This window comes from Myotis nattereri (assembly GCF_964212035.1).
Source record: "Myotis nattereri genome assembly, chromosome: 2".
In the NCBI taxonomy this organism is placed as follows: Eukaryota; Metazoa; Chordata; class Mammalia; order Chiroptera; family Vespertilionidae; genus Myotis; species Myotis nattereri.
In genome coordinates, this window is record NC_138076.1 from 187,897,116 (window position 1) to 187,913,746 (window position 16,631).

Here is a 16,631-nt window from a genome sequence, read left to right on the forward strand (position 1 = left end):
CCCGCAACCTGGGCATGTGCCCTGACTAGGAATTGAACCTTGACCTCCTGATTCATAGGTCAATGCTAAACCACCGAGTCACACAGGCCGGGCCAACCTATACTTTTCAAAAAATGTGAAGTCCATAAAAGGCAAAGGAAAAAAAAGTTTAAGAACTCTTTCATTTTGTTGAAAAGTAAATAGAAATGATAACCAAATGCTTATGTGGCTCGTGTTTGATTCCTGAATCAAAAATAAAGCAGTTATAGAGGACATTATTAAGAAAATTAGGGAAATTTGAATATGAATTACATATGTATATATATGAATTAATGTTATTGCATTGATATTAAATTTCTTGGGTGTGATAATGATATTGTGGTTATTTAGAGATTGTCCTGTTCATAGGAAACATGTGGTGAAGTATACCGACATCTGCAACTTACCTTCAGATTGTTCAGAAAAAACACTGAGTGATTAAGTTAAAGCAAATACAGCAAAATGTTAACAATTAGTAAATCTAAATGAAAGACATATGAAGGTTCGTTGTATTACTTTACACTTTTCCAGAGGCTTAAAGCTTTTGAAAACACAAGTTGGGAAAAATAAAAGCAAATGAAATTACTCTTTAAATTCTTTATTTCATACATCCATTTCAGCAATATTGAAATAGGTTTCCCATACATGCACTCACTCTTTTTATAGGTTTAACATATGAAAAGGTGAACAAATGTTACAAATTATAATCAAAATGTATAACCAAGTACTTTTAGAACAATTAATAGATTTAAAAATTGCGTTAAATTTCTAGTGCAAATATAACACAAGAGTAAAGGACATTGGTGATGTTAAGATTCAGTCTAGGTTTCTCTGCTCCCTCCCACTTAAAATCTTAAAAAGTTTTCATTATAAATTGGAAATACAGAATTCTTAGAAAATAATAGGGTGATGAGTTGTATGATTCTCCTTACAGGTACAATCTAGTCTTCAGCAATCTGTAAGCCATTGACAAAGTAACTCCATATCCAACAAAAAAAGCCAAAGCACGATTTGGCTGGGGAAGGGGTAACAAATATGAAATTGTGTGGTAGATCCGTGCTCCAACAAAGAGTCTGAAGTGCAGGACAGCTGTAGAGAGATCTGGACCACTTAAGGAATAGAGAAGGCCAATCCCAAGAAATGGCACAATATTTTCAAGGTCATTCAGGTGGGCCCTGTGGACAAAGACGACTGGTAAAACACTACTTTCAAAATCAGCAGAAACATATTCATTTCCCCCTCTTCTCTACAACTAAACGTGTGTTCGTGAAACTGAAACATGCAAAGACAGATTCATATTATTTCTCTCAAATTGCCTTGCTTCCTTACTTACCTGGTTTTTATTTAGAAGGTCTCATTATATTTGTTTCTTTTTATTTTTAGTGTATTTCGAGATATAACAGAGAAGGCACTTCCACTTTCAAGAATATTAAAACTGTATCTATATAGTAAATCTCACTTTATTTTTGTAGATATGAAATACTGTTTCTTCCAGGGTTCATACAATAGCAATTCAAGATTCTTCTTATAAAAACTCTTCCTCCCAAAGCAAGATAATCCTTTTGGTTATGATCTTTCTAAAGACTCCTCCCTCACTTCTGCTAGTCTTACTGAGACAATCCTTGCTCACTCGCCCTAACCACAGGTTGCAAAGAATTAATTTACCAATTTAATACCAAGAATTTCATGCTCTCAACATCCAAAGAGCAGAATATATAACTAGCTTTTCAACTATGGGTAATATCTGAGCCAGTGTATCCTCAAATTACAAAAAGAATTAGCTAAGTGAGGGGGCAAAGTAGAAAGAATACACAAAAATGACAATAGAGAGAAAGATGTGTTTCCTAAATTTTATCTTTATACCACAGCTAGAAGAAAAAAGTACAATTTAGCCACAAGTTTTCTTCCAATTCATGGCACCTTGGGTTTGTCTGGCAGGAATGTGAATACAAGGCACATCTATTACTGACTTTTTAAGCATTTAATTTTAAAATCTGATGTTTCTGTTTAAGTCTCCAGAATTAAAAATTACTGCAGAACCTAGAGTAAAAATAAAGATTTTATAGAGTTTACCAGCTATGGATACATATTTCAAAATGGAAAATATTTCTGCTTTATGTTACTCTTTTCTTTTAGGAAAAAAAAAAATAGAATAGTGGCCTATTGTATACTCAATGATCTTCCCATCTTTTCCTTTTTCCTATTTTTCATAGATTGCAACTAAGGTTGCCTGACAGAGATGCTGACACATAAAGGTATAAAGAAGGTGACAGTAATCAAGAGAAGTAATGGTTTTGAAAGATTTAAATAAAGAATTACTTGTTCCTAAATAAAAGCAAAGCCAGAAAGATATGAATGTCCCTGTCCCCTTTATCATGGAACCACCCAAGGGCTCTTGAGAGTAAAGTGGGCAAGAAAGGATGGAAATACCATTTTCTACTAAAGAAGGGCCTGCTTCACCAGTGACATCAGGGGTATTTATTTTGCCCTCTGAATTCTGCTGAACCACAGATAAATCTTCACCTCCAATCATGAGCATGTTAGTTTTCTCCTTCACAACATTCCAAAAAGACAGATATTTCAAATTTGGAGAAGACACCTCCCCTGACTTTACCCTTTAGTTGCTCCAAGTCACTGGTATCTTCCTGGAGGGAGCTAAGCATACATCTGTGGCCCAGTGTTATACCTGCTGCATACGGGACAGCAGAGCCCTGGGTCACGTGGCTTCCATCCGATACACTGTGTTGGGGGAAAACTGGATTTTCAAAGGGAAAAGAATGAAACTAGACCTTATCTTACACTGTATAGAGAAATCAACTCAAAATGGATTAAAGACTTGCATGTATGATCTGATACCATAAAACTCCTAGAAGAAAGCAAAGCATAGAGGGTAATCTTGACATGACAATGATTTTTTTTTTTTTGGGGGGGGGGCGGGGAGGAACACAAAAGAAAAGGCAACTAAAGCAGATAAAACAAACAAACCCACAGGTAGAACTATATCAAACTAAAAAATTTCTGCTCAGCAAAAGAAACTATCAATAAAATGAAAAAGCAACCTACGTATTTGGGGAAAATATTTGCAAACCACATTATCTGAGAAGAGGTTAATATCCAAAATACAAGGAACCCATACAATTAATAGCAAAAAAACAAAAACAATAACAAATAACCCAAATTTAAAATGGGAAAAGGACTTGAATAGACATTTTTTTCAAAGAAGATACAAATAGCTAGTAGGTACATGAAAAGGTGCTCAACATCACTAATCATCAAGGAAATGCACATCAAAACCACAATGAGTTATCACCTCACATCTATTAGGATGGTTATTATCAAAGAGACAAGAAATATAGCATACCGAGACTCAGAGGAGGCGCAGTGCTGAAGTAAAATACTAAGGTGCGGGGTGCATGCAGAGAGGGCTGGCGGCTGAGGGCGCGGTTGTCTGTTTCAATCAGGAGGGAGTCTCAGACTCTGAGCTCCAGATCCAGGCAAGTCTCTAGGGACCCAGACTCAAACGGGAGAAGCAGGACTGTCTGGCTTCGGTCGGAACTCGAAGGCAGCTTTCTCTCCGAGGTTTGCAGCGGTTGCTGGGACACTGAGAGGCAGAGCCCCCAGGGACAGGACTGAGAGCAGCCATAACTGCTCGCTCAGCCCACCCTGTTGATCCCCTGGGACACGCCCTGCCCAAACCCTGCACAGAGCCATTTGCTGGATAGCCTCAGGCAAAGGCTAGATTAGCACCTCCCTAGAGGACAGAAGTTTTCTCACTGCAGACACAGCTGATTCTCACAGCCACTTGGCCTGGAGGTCAAATCCCCTCTAGTATTACCTACAACAATCAAGGCTTAACTACAACAAGACTGCGCACAAAGACCACTAGGGGGTGCATCAAGAAAACATAAAAAAATGCAGAGACAAAGAAACAGGATGCAAATGTCAGAAATGGAAGATATAGAACTCAAAACCACACTTTTAAGGTCTTTCAATAATTTTCTAAAAACTGCCGATAAATGTAGTGAGATCCTCAAGAAATCTAATGAGACCCTCGATGTTGTGATACAGAACCAACTAGAAATTAAGCATACACTGACTGAAATAAAGAATATTATACAGACTCCCAACAGCAGACCAGAGGAGCGCAAGAATCAAGTCAAAGATTTGAAATGCGAAGAAGCAAAAAACACCCAACCGGAAAAGCAAAATGAAAAAAGAATCCAAAAATACGAAGATAGTGTAAGGAGCCTCTGGGACACCTTCAAGCATACCAACATCAGAATTATAGGGGTGCCAGAAGATGAGAGAGAGAGCAAGACATTGAAAACCTATTTGAAGAAATAATGACAGAAAACTTCCCCCACCTGGTGAAAGAAATAGACTTACAGGTCCAAGAAGCGCAGAGAACCCCAAACAAAAGGAATCCAAAGAGGACCACACCAAGACACATCATAATTAAAATGCCAAGAGCAAAAGACAAAGAGAGAATCTTAAAAGCAGCAAGAGAAAGAAACTCAGTTACCTACAAGGGAATACCCACACGACTGTCAGCTGATTTCTCAACAGAAACTTTGCAGGCCAGAAGGGAGTGGCAAGAAATATTCAAAGTGATGAATACTAAGAACCTACAACCAAGATTACTTTATCCAGCAAAACTATCATTCAGAATTGAAGGTCAGATAAAGAGCTTCACAGATAAGGAAAAGCTAAAGGAGTTCATCACCACCAAACCAGTATTATATGAAATGCTGAAAGGTATCCTCTAAGAAGAGGAAGAAGAAGAGAAAGGTAAAGATACAAATTATGAACAACAAATATGCATCTACCAACAAGTGAATCTAAGAATCAAGTGAATAAATAATCTGATGAACAGAATGAACTGATGATTATAATAGAATCAGGGACATAGAAAGGGAATGGACTGACTATTCTTGGGGGGGAAAAGGGTGTGGGAGATTCGGGAAGAGACTGGACAAAAATCGTGCACCTATGGATGAGGACAGTGGGTGAGGAGTGAGGGTGGAGGGTGGGGTGGGAACTGGGAGGAGGGGAGTTATGGGGGGGGAAAAAGAGGAACAAATGTAATAATCTGAACAATAAAGATTTAATTAAAAACAAACAAACTAAAACAAAGAGACAAGAAATAATAAATGATGGTGAGGACGTGGAGAAAGGGAACCCTTGTATACTTTTTTAGGGAATGTAAACTGATATAGCCACTATGGGAAACAGTATAGAGGTTCTTCAAGAAATTAATAATAGAACTACTATATGATCCAACAATCCCACTCCGCATGTATATTCAAAGGAAAAGAAAGTATTGTCTTAAAGAGATGTGTGTAGTCCCATGTTCATTGCAGCATTATTCATGACAACCAATTTATGGAAAGTACCTGTGTCTGGCAATGAAGGAAAGGATAAAGAAAGTGTGATATACATACAGTGAAATATTATTCAGCCTTAAAAAAGGGAAGCCTGTCATTTCCAACAACTTGAAGAAACCTGGGAGGCATTATGCTAAGTAAAATAAGCCAGACAGAGAAAGACGAATATTGTATGGTGTCACTTTTATGGGAAAAATCTAAAAATGAAACAAAGTCAAACTTATAGAAATAGAGTAGAAGTGGTTGCCAGGGGCTAGGGGGAAAGGGGACAGTAAGGGGAGTTTTATAAAAGGGTACAAACTTTCAGTTAAAATATGGATAAAGGACCTAGCCAATTTGGCTCAGTGGATAGAGTATCAGGCTGCATACTGAAGGATCCCAGGTTTAATTCGTGTTGGGGGCACATGCCCGGATTGTGGGTTTGATCCCCAGAGGGGGGCATTTAGGAGGTAGACAATCGGTGACCCTCTCTCATCATTGATGTTTCTGTCTCTCCCTCTCCCTTCCTCTCTGCAATCAATAACAGTATATTTAAAACAAAAATGATGAATAAGTTCTGAGGATAGAATGCAGAATGTATTACATGGTGACTATAGCTGATAACACTGTGCTGCATAATTGAAATTTGCTGAGAGTAGGACTTAAATGTTCTCACAAAAAAACAAAAACAAACAAAAAACAGAGGAGGTAACTATGTGAGGTAATAGATGTGTCAATTAGCCTAGTGGGGGGAATACTTGCACAGTAGATATGTATATCAAGTTATAATGTTGTATATCTTAAATGTCTTCCAATTTTATTTGTCAATTATACCTCAGTAAAGCTGAATTTTTTTATTTTCCTGACTTTATGACAAAAATTAAGAAAAATACCCCCAGAATAAAATTCAATGTGCTTTTTAAAATCAGTATATTAATTGTATTGTTAGGAAGCTGTGTAGATGATATCTTGGCTTATTGCTTTTCATTGTTCACTGCATTCTCAGTACATTAAACATAATATCTATAAAGGAAAGAGAGAGGAGAGATATATCCCTCATTTATATTTTGAATCTTATGCAAAAGTACCTAGTTCTTCATCCTTTTACATAAGTTGACAATTTCATCTCTGGAGAAAGACAACAAAACTGTAAGAATCTGCCATTCTCATTTTACCTCCTACCCATCATTAGTTTTGATATATTCCTGCACAGAACAAAATCATTAATCCCAAGAAAGTGCACAGAAATATAGCAAAATTGGCAATAGGTGTAACTGCAATGGTAGTTGAAAACGTCTAGATCCCTAATTTTCTGCAATTATTATATGGACTAAGTACGATGATTGACTTTTCATCCTTCTTCTTCAGAACCCCAACACCCTCACTGAATTCCTTGACCAAAATTCACTGGCCAAGTAAACAATTTCAGGGATAGTGGGTTTACCTTCGTACACGTTCTACTCTGTCATCAACCCGAAGGTACTTCTTGGCATTTTCTCCTTTGCCGAAGCTTGCACAGTCTTCCGGGTTGGCAAAAACCTATTCCAAATACCAAGAAAATATCCTTCAAATACCAGATAACATTGTGGTATTCTAAGTTATTTTCATTTTAACATTAGAAACAGGCATCCAGGATGGCCCTATGGAATGAAAATTTGGAGCAATCGATCAAACACAGTAGGAGATGAGAGCATCTATAGCTTAAATCTGAATTTTTATTAACAGTGCAAAAATTTTTTAAAAAGAGAGGCATAAATAAGAACTTCAATAAAAACCAATGTATAGCAATAGTGAAAAGGAAGCAAAATGGAAAAGAGGGCATAATTCTAAGTCATCTAGACTATTATTATGGTGAACTGGCATTTTTTCATAGTGGTATTCAGGCACCTTCTCTCAAGGGCATTAACACTTCCAACGGATTGCTCACCTGGAAGTCATAGGTTTACTTGCTAAAGATATTAGAAGAGCAAGGGACAATAAATGTATTCTATACTTTGTTAGAATATGTGTACTTCTCTTTTTCTTCTTCTGAATTAACTAAAACTTCAGGTTGAATAATATAGTGAAATATAAGTAGCTGGTTACATTCCTACAAATACATGATCCAGGGCATATGTTCATGTATTCCTTTCTATAATTATTATGCTATTTGAAATGATTTCCCCATTCCTTAAAACTATGTGCACTTTAAAAATATTTAAGTATAGTCCATTGTTTAATAATTTATAATAAATTAATGAATAAAAACACAAAGTATAAAATTAGCCTTAATTTAAGCTCAGAAATCTCATAAATATTAAAATATTTTTCCTAATATGATATGAGTATTTATCCCAGATAAAGATGCTGAGGAGATCTGATGGGCAGGAGTGTGATACAGCATCAGCTCTGAGGTCAGGGCTGCCCATCTTGCTCCTAGCCAATATGTGAATTTTGAGTCAGTAAATAATTGTATTATAATGGAAAGTATGTGAGATTTGAGTTTAAACAAATATGAATTTGCACCTCAGCCTCACTGCACGGATGTGAAACCTTGGGTAAGCTTTACTCCTCTGACTTTCAGCTCCTCAGTTGTAAAGTGAGGACACTAATGAGGATCTCACATGATTATGTGAACTGATTCCATGATCTGATACATGTGAAGAGCACCATGACTCCTGCCACACATCAGTAGCACTCTACAAATTCGAATTCCTTGGTCCTTTTCTCATAAGACAGGGTACCTTTCTGTTATCCCTGGTGTCACTGTGCTTCTGGAGGATGAGGGGACCTGGTGGGAGGCAGCTATTTTATAGCCAGCTGCTCCAACACTTTGTCCCATTAGAGAGCTAAACACAGGTTAGTTGTCCCATTAAAATGCAAATATCCTTGGGGAAGGAATTACACCTAAAGACAGTACAAGGAAATACCTTAGGAAGGACTATGACCTCTAGATAAAAGCAAGGCTCTGGAGGGCAAAACCCAGGACAGGCACTGAGAGAGAAATAGGTGGTTTTCCTGAAAAAGAAATTGCTAAATAGGCACAGGGACCACACCAGTGAAAATCATTTCGTTTGTCAAGGTAGATTTGCTCAACTCTCCTTACTGTGTTGTCATACTCCTTGCTTGAATACAGGATGGTGCTCCAAATCTTTCTACCACCTACCCCCATGCCTCCAGTTTTGCTTTGTGTGTTGCTTTTTTTAATCATAATCATAATGCTGGGTATTAATAGTATTCATTTAAAAAATCAGAAATATACAAAATTCAAATGCCTTGTCCCACAAGAAGCTCTACTATGGGAATAACTTAAATTTTGTCCCCAAAGGCATATTATGACCTGTAACAGAGATGAAAATATCAGTTAATTGTCCGAAAAATGACTATTTTTGTTAACGCTAGTTGGCAAAATTAACTTCAAAATCACAGATAGTTTCCTTGAAAACTTTGATACTCCAGAAATCTCAGATGCTGAAGCAGCATGACGAAAGGTAAAATCCACAATGAAAAAACCATTTACTAGTTCCTGGGGGAAAACACCTGTTTCATAAATATATAAAATCCATCCGTAGCAAATGATGGCATACTTTATTTGCAGCATTAAACAATGTGCTAATGGACTTTACCAAGAAAAAGGGAAATTAAGAAAATTGCTTTTCAGAATTCCAACTCTTAAAAGTAAAAAAAAAAATTCCTTCAGGTTTCTTACCTTTCTTGTCAATCTATAGAATGCAGTTGCAGGACTCATGAACATCATTTTTGAAAGAATAATTGTCGTATAGGAGGCAAATGCCATGAATACTTCATCTTCCATTAGTTGGGTAAGGTCAACCATTTTCTCAACTTTGATCTGGAATTATAAGCAAGATTTTTAAAAGCATACATAAATACCCCAAATACCTTGATGGGCAGTTGGTATAGAGTACTAACCACACTGTTTTTTCAAATATCTTGGGTTATTTACAGAAGAAATAATCATTTAATTTTTCTAAAATTTCAAAATAAGCAGTATTATTTTTTTCTAGTTCTATGTTATTAAACTTGAAGACACCAAATGAATGGAATGAAAATGAAAATGTAAGGGCATTACAACAAAATAAACAGGCAAAAACACTGTAAAGATAGATTAAAGTCATATTTTTACATCAAGATGAACCACAAATTGGACACAAAAGACCACAGTTCGTGGATTGAGCTCTTTAGAAATATCAAATTATGTACTAGTAATACCATTAATGTTTGATTAGGAATGCCTAACTTCTTATATAAGTTTTGCTTTAGAAACCAAACCTACAGCTTTTTGTCATGTCAGTAGTATTCAGGATCTCAAGTTCTAAGAATTGAATTCCAATTACACCAATTTCTTATCAACCTTGGTTGAGAGATTTGGCCTCTCTAAGGCTAAATTTCTTCACTTATAAGATGGGACTTGTAATAGTTCCTAACTTACTGGGTCAGGATTTAACTGACATAACATATACTTAGGACAGCACCATTAAAAACCCTCAATAAAATTTATTAAAGCCTTCTCATGATCATCACTATCACCATGATCATGGTCATCATTATTACCAACGCAAATGAAGATAAAGAGACAGGATAACGGAGCCAAACCTAAGATAGGCTTGCAAATGCAAAGGGGAAAAATGGCATTTATGCTACTTTCATGAAGGAATAGGGAAGGAGGATTAGCTTTACATAACTCTTTAGGTTACTTCACATGCCGTATCTACTTCTATCTGAAAGATGTCAAGAGTAAATTGAATGTAACTATCTTAGTCTAGAGTTGAACCTATAATTGGGAATGTACTCAGAAGGAAAACTTAAGGCACACTAGTGATACTGAAGTCAAAGTGGATACGGATTTAAGATAAATCTTAAAATTTAAACTCCTCACATGACCTGGTAGTCATAATTTTTAACCTCTTTGTGTTCTGTTATCACCCTGCTATCTGCTTCTCCTATCTCTTTCACATTAACACACATCTTTTCTCATACCCAAGCTTAGACGCTATTTAATGGAGTGCAGTTTCTTCTACACAAAGTTCATTCCTGCCTTGAAAATTCAACCCCTGCATGTAGATGTCTTATACCAACCTCTGTCAAACTCTAATCATTTTCTCCTCCTACCAATAATCTATACATTTATATATTTTTCTCTATTCTGTTACTGGTCATATAGTTGTCTATGCGCTACTGAGGAATGTGATATATACAACATACACAGATACTTAATTTTATGTGTCACTGTGAGTCCAACTATGCCATGTACTTTATGTGCATTGCCTTCCATAATCTTTGTACCTATAATATGAAAATCCTCATAACTAGATCCATTTTACATTTGAAGACAATGGGAATTAGATATGTTAAGCAGCAAAGTGAGGAGTACAAACACACGTCTCTGACATCACTTCTCATACATGAACCACGCCGCACTGTCTCCTTCAAGAGATGGCAAACGGCTTCATTCTGATTCAACACTGACTGAATGCGTCCTCTGGGCTGGCACTGCTGGTGCCCCTTACACCTGTTACCTTCTTTCCTCTTCCAATTATGTTACAAGGGGGCGTTTGTATTCCCATTGTGCAGATAAACCAAAGTTGCCTAAGTAACCCCTATTTTAAAGGGTAAGCCAAAAAAGTACTCAGATTTAGGCAAACAGAAATGATATATTCTAGTTAAAAAGAACAAAAACAAAATACATATGATAAATTAATTCACCTCCACAAGTCAGTAGTCTTGAAAGCACAGTATGTGTGATTATTCTCTGTGCAAGGTAATGCTTTTAGTTACATTCAGCTGCACTTGTTCTAAGGACTGAGGGGTGAAAGCCATGAATAGGCTGCTCTATCCTTCAGAGCTAAGTAATTAGCTTAATAAGAGAACCCGGAGTCCTATGCTTCTGGAAAGAGATCTGAAATATTGAGGAAGTTCATTTCTTAAAAAATTAAGACAATTTTATCCAGTAGAAAGTGTTCCTATTTAACAATCGTTTTAAAACTGTAACAGCACGTTTCTACTAATGTTCCCAGAATGAAAAAAAATTATTTATCAATGAATAAAAGTTCAGAGAATGTTCTCTCCTTGGCGAAAATTGGTTCGGGAAGAGAGAAAGCGGAAGCCTTCCAGAACTGTTGGGAGAAGAACACACAAATGTCAGCAGTTGGAGCAAACAGGCAATGGGAAGCTTCTTTCGATGTGAACAATATTTCGAGGGCGCACTTCACACAGTTTCTCAATCACCAAAAATGTGGCTTAACTCCCCAGGCCTGTGGTTTTGGGAGAATGGCCAACACACAGTCTCTGATGCCACACCCTGTTTATGTAAGTCTATGACAACATCTTCTACTAACCACACACCCGAGGGCCAGGTGAGGAGGAGTAAAGGTAAGACACAAGAAACAGGAGTCACTGATAGCTGAGAGAAGGTGCTGCTGGTCTAGACTTTATTTTTTTTTCCAAAGCTGATTTGCAGTAAGTTGCCTTGAGCCTACATCATGGCTGGGCTCTGCACTCAATGCAAAATTACTGAAAAAGTTTGGCCGGAAAAAGTCACCAGGAGAAAGGAGGGCAGAATATAGTAGTAGTAATAAGAGGGTAAAATGTGAGGTGATTTGAGTATTTTAGGAACAAGGTAGAAATAACCTAAGTAAAGTAAGCAGAGCAAAATATGAAACTTGGTTATAAATCACAGAAAACAAAGCATTACAATGTATGGTGTGCTCCTTTTATTGGCCATCATTGGTTAACATAATAGAGAATGTCTCAATCTGTCTCACCAGAGAGACGGCTCAGTCCCCTCCGATGGCTGTGTCTGCCTTTGAGAGGACAGAGGGCAGAGAGAGTGCTGAGCACACACAGGCTCTAGAGCCAGACTGGAGTTCAGGTGGATCTCAGCTCTGTCACTTCCTAGCTGTGATTTCACTTCTCCAGGGCCTACTTACCTTACCTGTAAAATGCAATCAGTAATGCTTCTTACCTCACAGGAATCTTGCGAGCATTCAATGAGTCAGGTGTCAAGTACCGAGGAAAGTACTGGACCTGGGAAGTGCTCTAAAAGCATTGGGTAAATAAGCTCCTACTTTGGCGCTGTTCTGGGCATCGAGCATATAATTCTAGGGTTTTCTAGAACCTTTCCATTATCTCACTTGATTTGGAAAACTCTACTACAGTCAGAGCACCTAATATTTGTCTCCACCTTTAACATGTAAGGGAAATTGAGGCCCAGAGAGGTAGAGGGACTAATTTAACCCAAATTCACAACTGAGGAGCCCACACTGAAACCCAGTTTTCTCAAGTGTTTAACTCGGGGTTGGTTAAACACTTTCAGGCTGGCAATTCAAGATTACTCTGGTCTTTTGGGAGAATTTTTCTGTCAAATGCCACCCCTATTGCAGTTGAGTCTTCATCTCTCAACTGAAAAATATTCCGCTTATCTTTACAGGTTCTTAGCCAAAAAGGGCAAAGTTCTTATATTCATGGTCGCCTCTCTATGCCAATATTGTGAAATACGCAGAAAACTCTGGGAACACATCCTCGGGGCCATGACTCTGCAGTTTTATACTTTCTGAAACCAACAGAAGGCTACCCATGAGATAAGGCAAAAAGATAATTGAGGGCCCTTCTGTTACTGTTTATATAAGTTCTAGAATTTCCTGAACGGATTGAAGTGACTGCAGACTTGGTCTCTTAGGAATCAGAGCCCAGGTACTGGGAGGAAATGGCTGGTGGCTGGGAGGTGGGGGGAAATGTGGGGTGTTCTCAGTGGGGGGAAGGGGGTGGCTTCCTTTTCCAGCCTCAGAGATTAAAAAGCTCCAAAAGCAAAACCTTAGAAAAGTGGCACTTGTTTGTCCCAGAGAGCAATATGCAAATGTGGGCCAATTGCCATTTTAAAAAGTGCCTCAAGATAGTCCACGTGCAATAGTCCTTTGTTTTTGGACACAGCAAAGGACAGCAAAGCCCCCAAACAACCCAATCTCCCAGGCCATAAGCCCGCAGGGAACGCCAAGGAGTGTCTAGCTTGGTATTCGCAGCAGGCCAGGGCCCTGAGAACTCCAGGCTGCGAGCTGGGCGCCTGGGAAAGTTTCCCTCTGACCATAAACAATGCTTGATGGCAGCCCACTTGGCGCTCCCTCGGACAGAAAGCAGGGACAGGAGCAGGACAAAGCAGCAGTGGTGCCGGGACTACCAAACTATTTCAAAGGAAACGGGAAAATGGAAGTCACTCTTCTCTTCACCCCCCACCCCATCCCCACCCCCCCAGTCCCGAGATAACGATCATCTCTGAGGCCTTCACTCCCAAAGAAGGTCCCCTTCTCGGTTACTCCTGCCACATGGCTTCCCCCTCCGGGTTGCGGGGTGGAGAGAGCCTGCTGGGAGTTCCAGCCTTAGCCTTCCAGTCAACCGGCCATAAAAATATCACAGGGTCTAGCCCAGGTCCTCCTGCACTTTGTGGTGGTTGTTATTACCATTTTAAACGTGCTGACATTTCTCTGCCTATCAAAGTGAACGGGGAGCACAGGCCCTATCTCTCAGCAGGTCCAAAGGCCAGTTTGACCAAGAAATAGAGCCGCTGTGGGACTTTACACCCTTGGGGTGAACAGAAGTTGCTTAAACTGCGGCGACTTCATATGCATTACTACAACTTGCACGTGCTTTTTATGCCCCCAAAGTTCAAGTTGGGGGGTAGGGGGGGAGCTTTCAAAGTGGATGAGAATAAAGGGGGAAAATCACCACTGAAACATGAAAAGATGACTCCAGTTTCCTTCCTGGAGTCCGACAACCGGACCCTTTATCTGCAAGGGTACAGGAGCACAACTCCCTCTCAGAAGGACGCGTTGAACAGCACAGTCAGCAGCTAATTAGGAGCAAGGAAGTTGCAGGCTGGCGCAGACGTCTCCAGCCTCCAGCCGCCGCCCACCTTCCCCTTCCGGCCCCCTCACCCTCTCCACAGCCTCTCCCTCCGCACCCGCTCCCGGCACGTACCGTGGGTCCCGTGGATCGCAGCAGGAGCGAGGCAGCAGACCTGTCCCGGCAGGCGGGTGGCTGAACTGGGGGGACTTTCACTGCGCGCGGGCGGACCGGACGCCGGAGCCACGCCCACTTTGGCTAATTTCCTATTAATTTGCTCTCCAGCGCTTCAAGCAAGACTCCCAGCCTCGGCAAGTCCCGCCCCTAAATCGCCTGACTTTTCTTTCCCAGAGTAACCACCGCCTACTGGTTCCCCTCTTTGAACACTTGTATTTGGCGCCTGAAGCCAGCAGCTCTCCTTCTTGAAATGCCATTTGTCCTATTCCGTGGGGCGGGGACGTTAGCGATTGAGTGGGAATGGGCAAGCAAGGCAAAGGCGGGTAACTTTTATTTAGCTGGAAACATTGTAAAAAGACCGCAATGTGGAGTCTTGAAAACATGAAAAGCTTTAGAGAACATTTAAATCTCAAGGAGGGGAATCCTAATCAGAAGTCATTGATAACATTATGTTCCCTTGAACTTCACTTGTCCTGCACCCCGGCAAGGCAAAGGCTGGCTTGGACACATGTAAACGTTTAGTAAATCTCACGGATACTGTTCCAAATCTGTGATCGCAGACAACTTGCTTCCTCACTCAGTCCCCTTAGGTTCAGAATCCAAAGCGGAAGTGGAGATTATGGTAGTTCAGTTCATTACACAATCAGTTTAGTATGCCTTTTAGGGGGACATTCGCGGAATGCCTTAGGAAGGCAAAGCTATTCTAACATCCACATCTACATTAAGGGTATTTCCAAGCTTCCTCACCCCACAATGTTTATGGATCTAGCTCCCAAGTTTTATCTAAAAATGTTTAAGGATTTATGCTTTCAATCTATGTTACTTCTCTCCTGTAATACTCCTCACACATTTACCACCTGCTATGTGTAGGATGTTACCTTTTTCTTTTTAGTCCTAATGTTACCTCCTTTAGGCTTTAAGGAGTGCTCCCATAGCTAGCTGTCTTGGATTTGATTGACAAGTCCAAGCTCTACCCCCCCCAAAAAATAAATTAATGAAAAAGGAAATAAGATTTAGCAATTTGCTTTAGGACAGAGGAATTAATCACAGACCTGAGAACAATTTCTATATAAGCATATCCGTAGATAATGGGAAATCTAGCATCCGAAGACATTAGCACTTCATTTTCATGTCTGGATCTTTTGAAAACAGTATTTATTCGCCTATCTTGTTAAAGGACATGGGAACCTGGCTGTGACACTAACTGGAATAGGGCAGGATTTGAGATAAGTATGTTCAGAATTCTCACCACAGGAGTTTAGTACTAGAAGCATTAAAAGACTCTTTTCATTCATTTATTGTAAGGTGATATGACCCAAATGTTATGGATAACTTTACAAAAAAGGTACAAGCAGCTAAAACAAATAATTGGCTCTGCAAAGTTCCAGATGAGGAGTTTTGTTTGTTTGTTTGTTTGTTTTAAATATATTTTTATTGATTTCAAAGAGGAAGGGAGAAGAGAGAGATAGAAACATAAGTGATGAGAGAGAAAAGCATTGATCGGCTGCCTCCTGCCCACCCCCCCTACATGCCAGCAACCTGGGCATGTGCCCTTGACCAAAATGAAAACCGGGACCCTTCAGTCTGCAGGCCGATGTTCAATCCACTGAGCCAAACCAGCTAGGGTTCCAGATGAGCAGTTTTAACATGCTTCTGAAAATAAAAGGAGCACCTGACTCATCTGATGCTCACTTATAAAATGTATTCAGACTTAAAGAACCAATGAATAAATACTGAATTACTGCTATCATTGAACAATGATTGCCTATCTGTTATATATCTGATACTATCTTTGGTATAATATTAGCACTTGACTGTAATCAATTTACTACAACAGCCATTTATGAAGTAAATACAAGGTGCTTGGCTTGATGCTAAAATCTGAAACCAAGGTAAATAAAATTAATTAATTGTGCTCAAAGAGTTTCAATTGAGTAAACACAGAGCCAAAAGAGTAAACAGTTGCCACTAAACTTGAGGAAGAAAAGATTTCAATTTAAAAATGAGAGTGAAAATTGGGGCATGAACTAGGGCAATAACAGGGAAAAGGTTGTAAAAGAATTTACCCTTCCTATTCATCTTTGTTATATACTCTTTAATCAGTGAAGAAGAGAAAGAGTTATTTCTTGGCTTGCTTTAGTTTGGATACAAGGAAAGGTTCAGACTTTGAACCCTTTTCCTCACCACCATTTCAAGCCTATATGGAAATCTATCAGGGACACTGGATCCAAGCTTTGGGAC

General features: G+C 39.1%; 1 protein-coding gene across 1 annotated transcript; it reads right to left on the reverse strand.

Annotated features, from left to right (window-relative positions):
• Window positions 1-600: 600 nt before the first annotated feature.
• On the reverse strand, window positions 601-14,562 carry MGST1 (microsomal glutathione S-transferase 1). The gene is made up of 4 exons (XM_081084976.1): window positions 14,349-14,562; window positions 9,070-9,210; window positions 6,826-6,920; window positions 601-1,193 (listed from the first exon to the last, which is right to left on the reverse strand). The coding sequence occupies exons 2-4, from the start codon at window positions 9,193-9,195 to the stop codon at window positions 947-949; spliced, it is 468 nt and encodes a 155-aa protein (XP_080941102.1). The 5' UTR covers window positions 9,196-9,210; window positions 14,349-14,562; the 3' UTR covers window positions 601-946.
• Window positions 14,563-16,631: the final 2,069 nt, after the last annotated feature.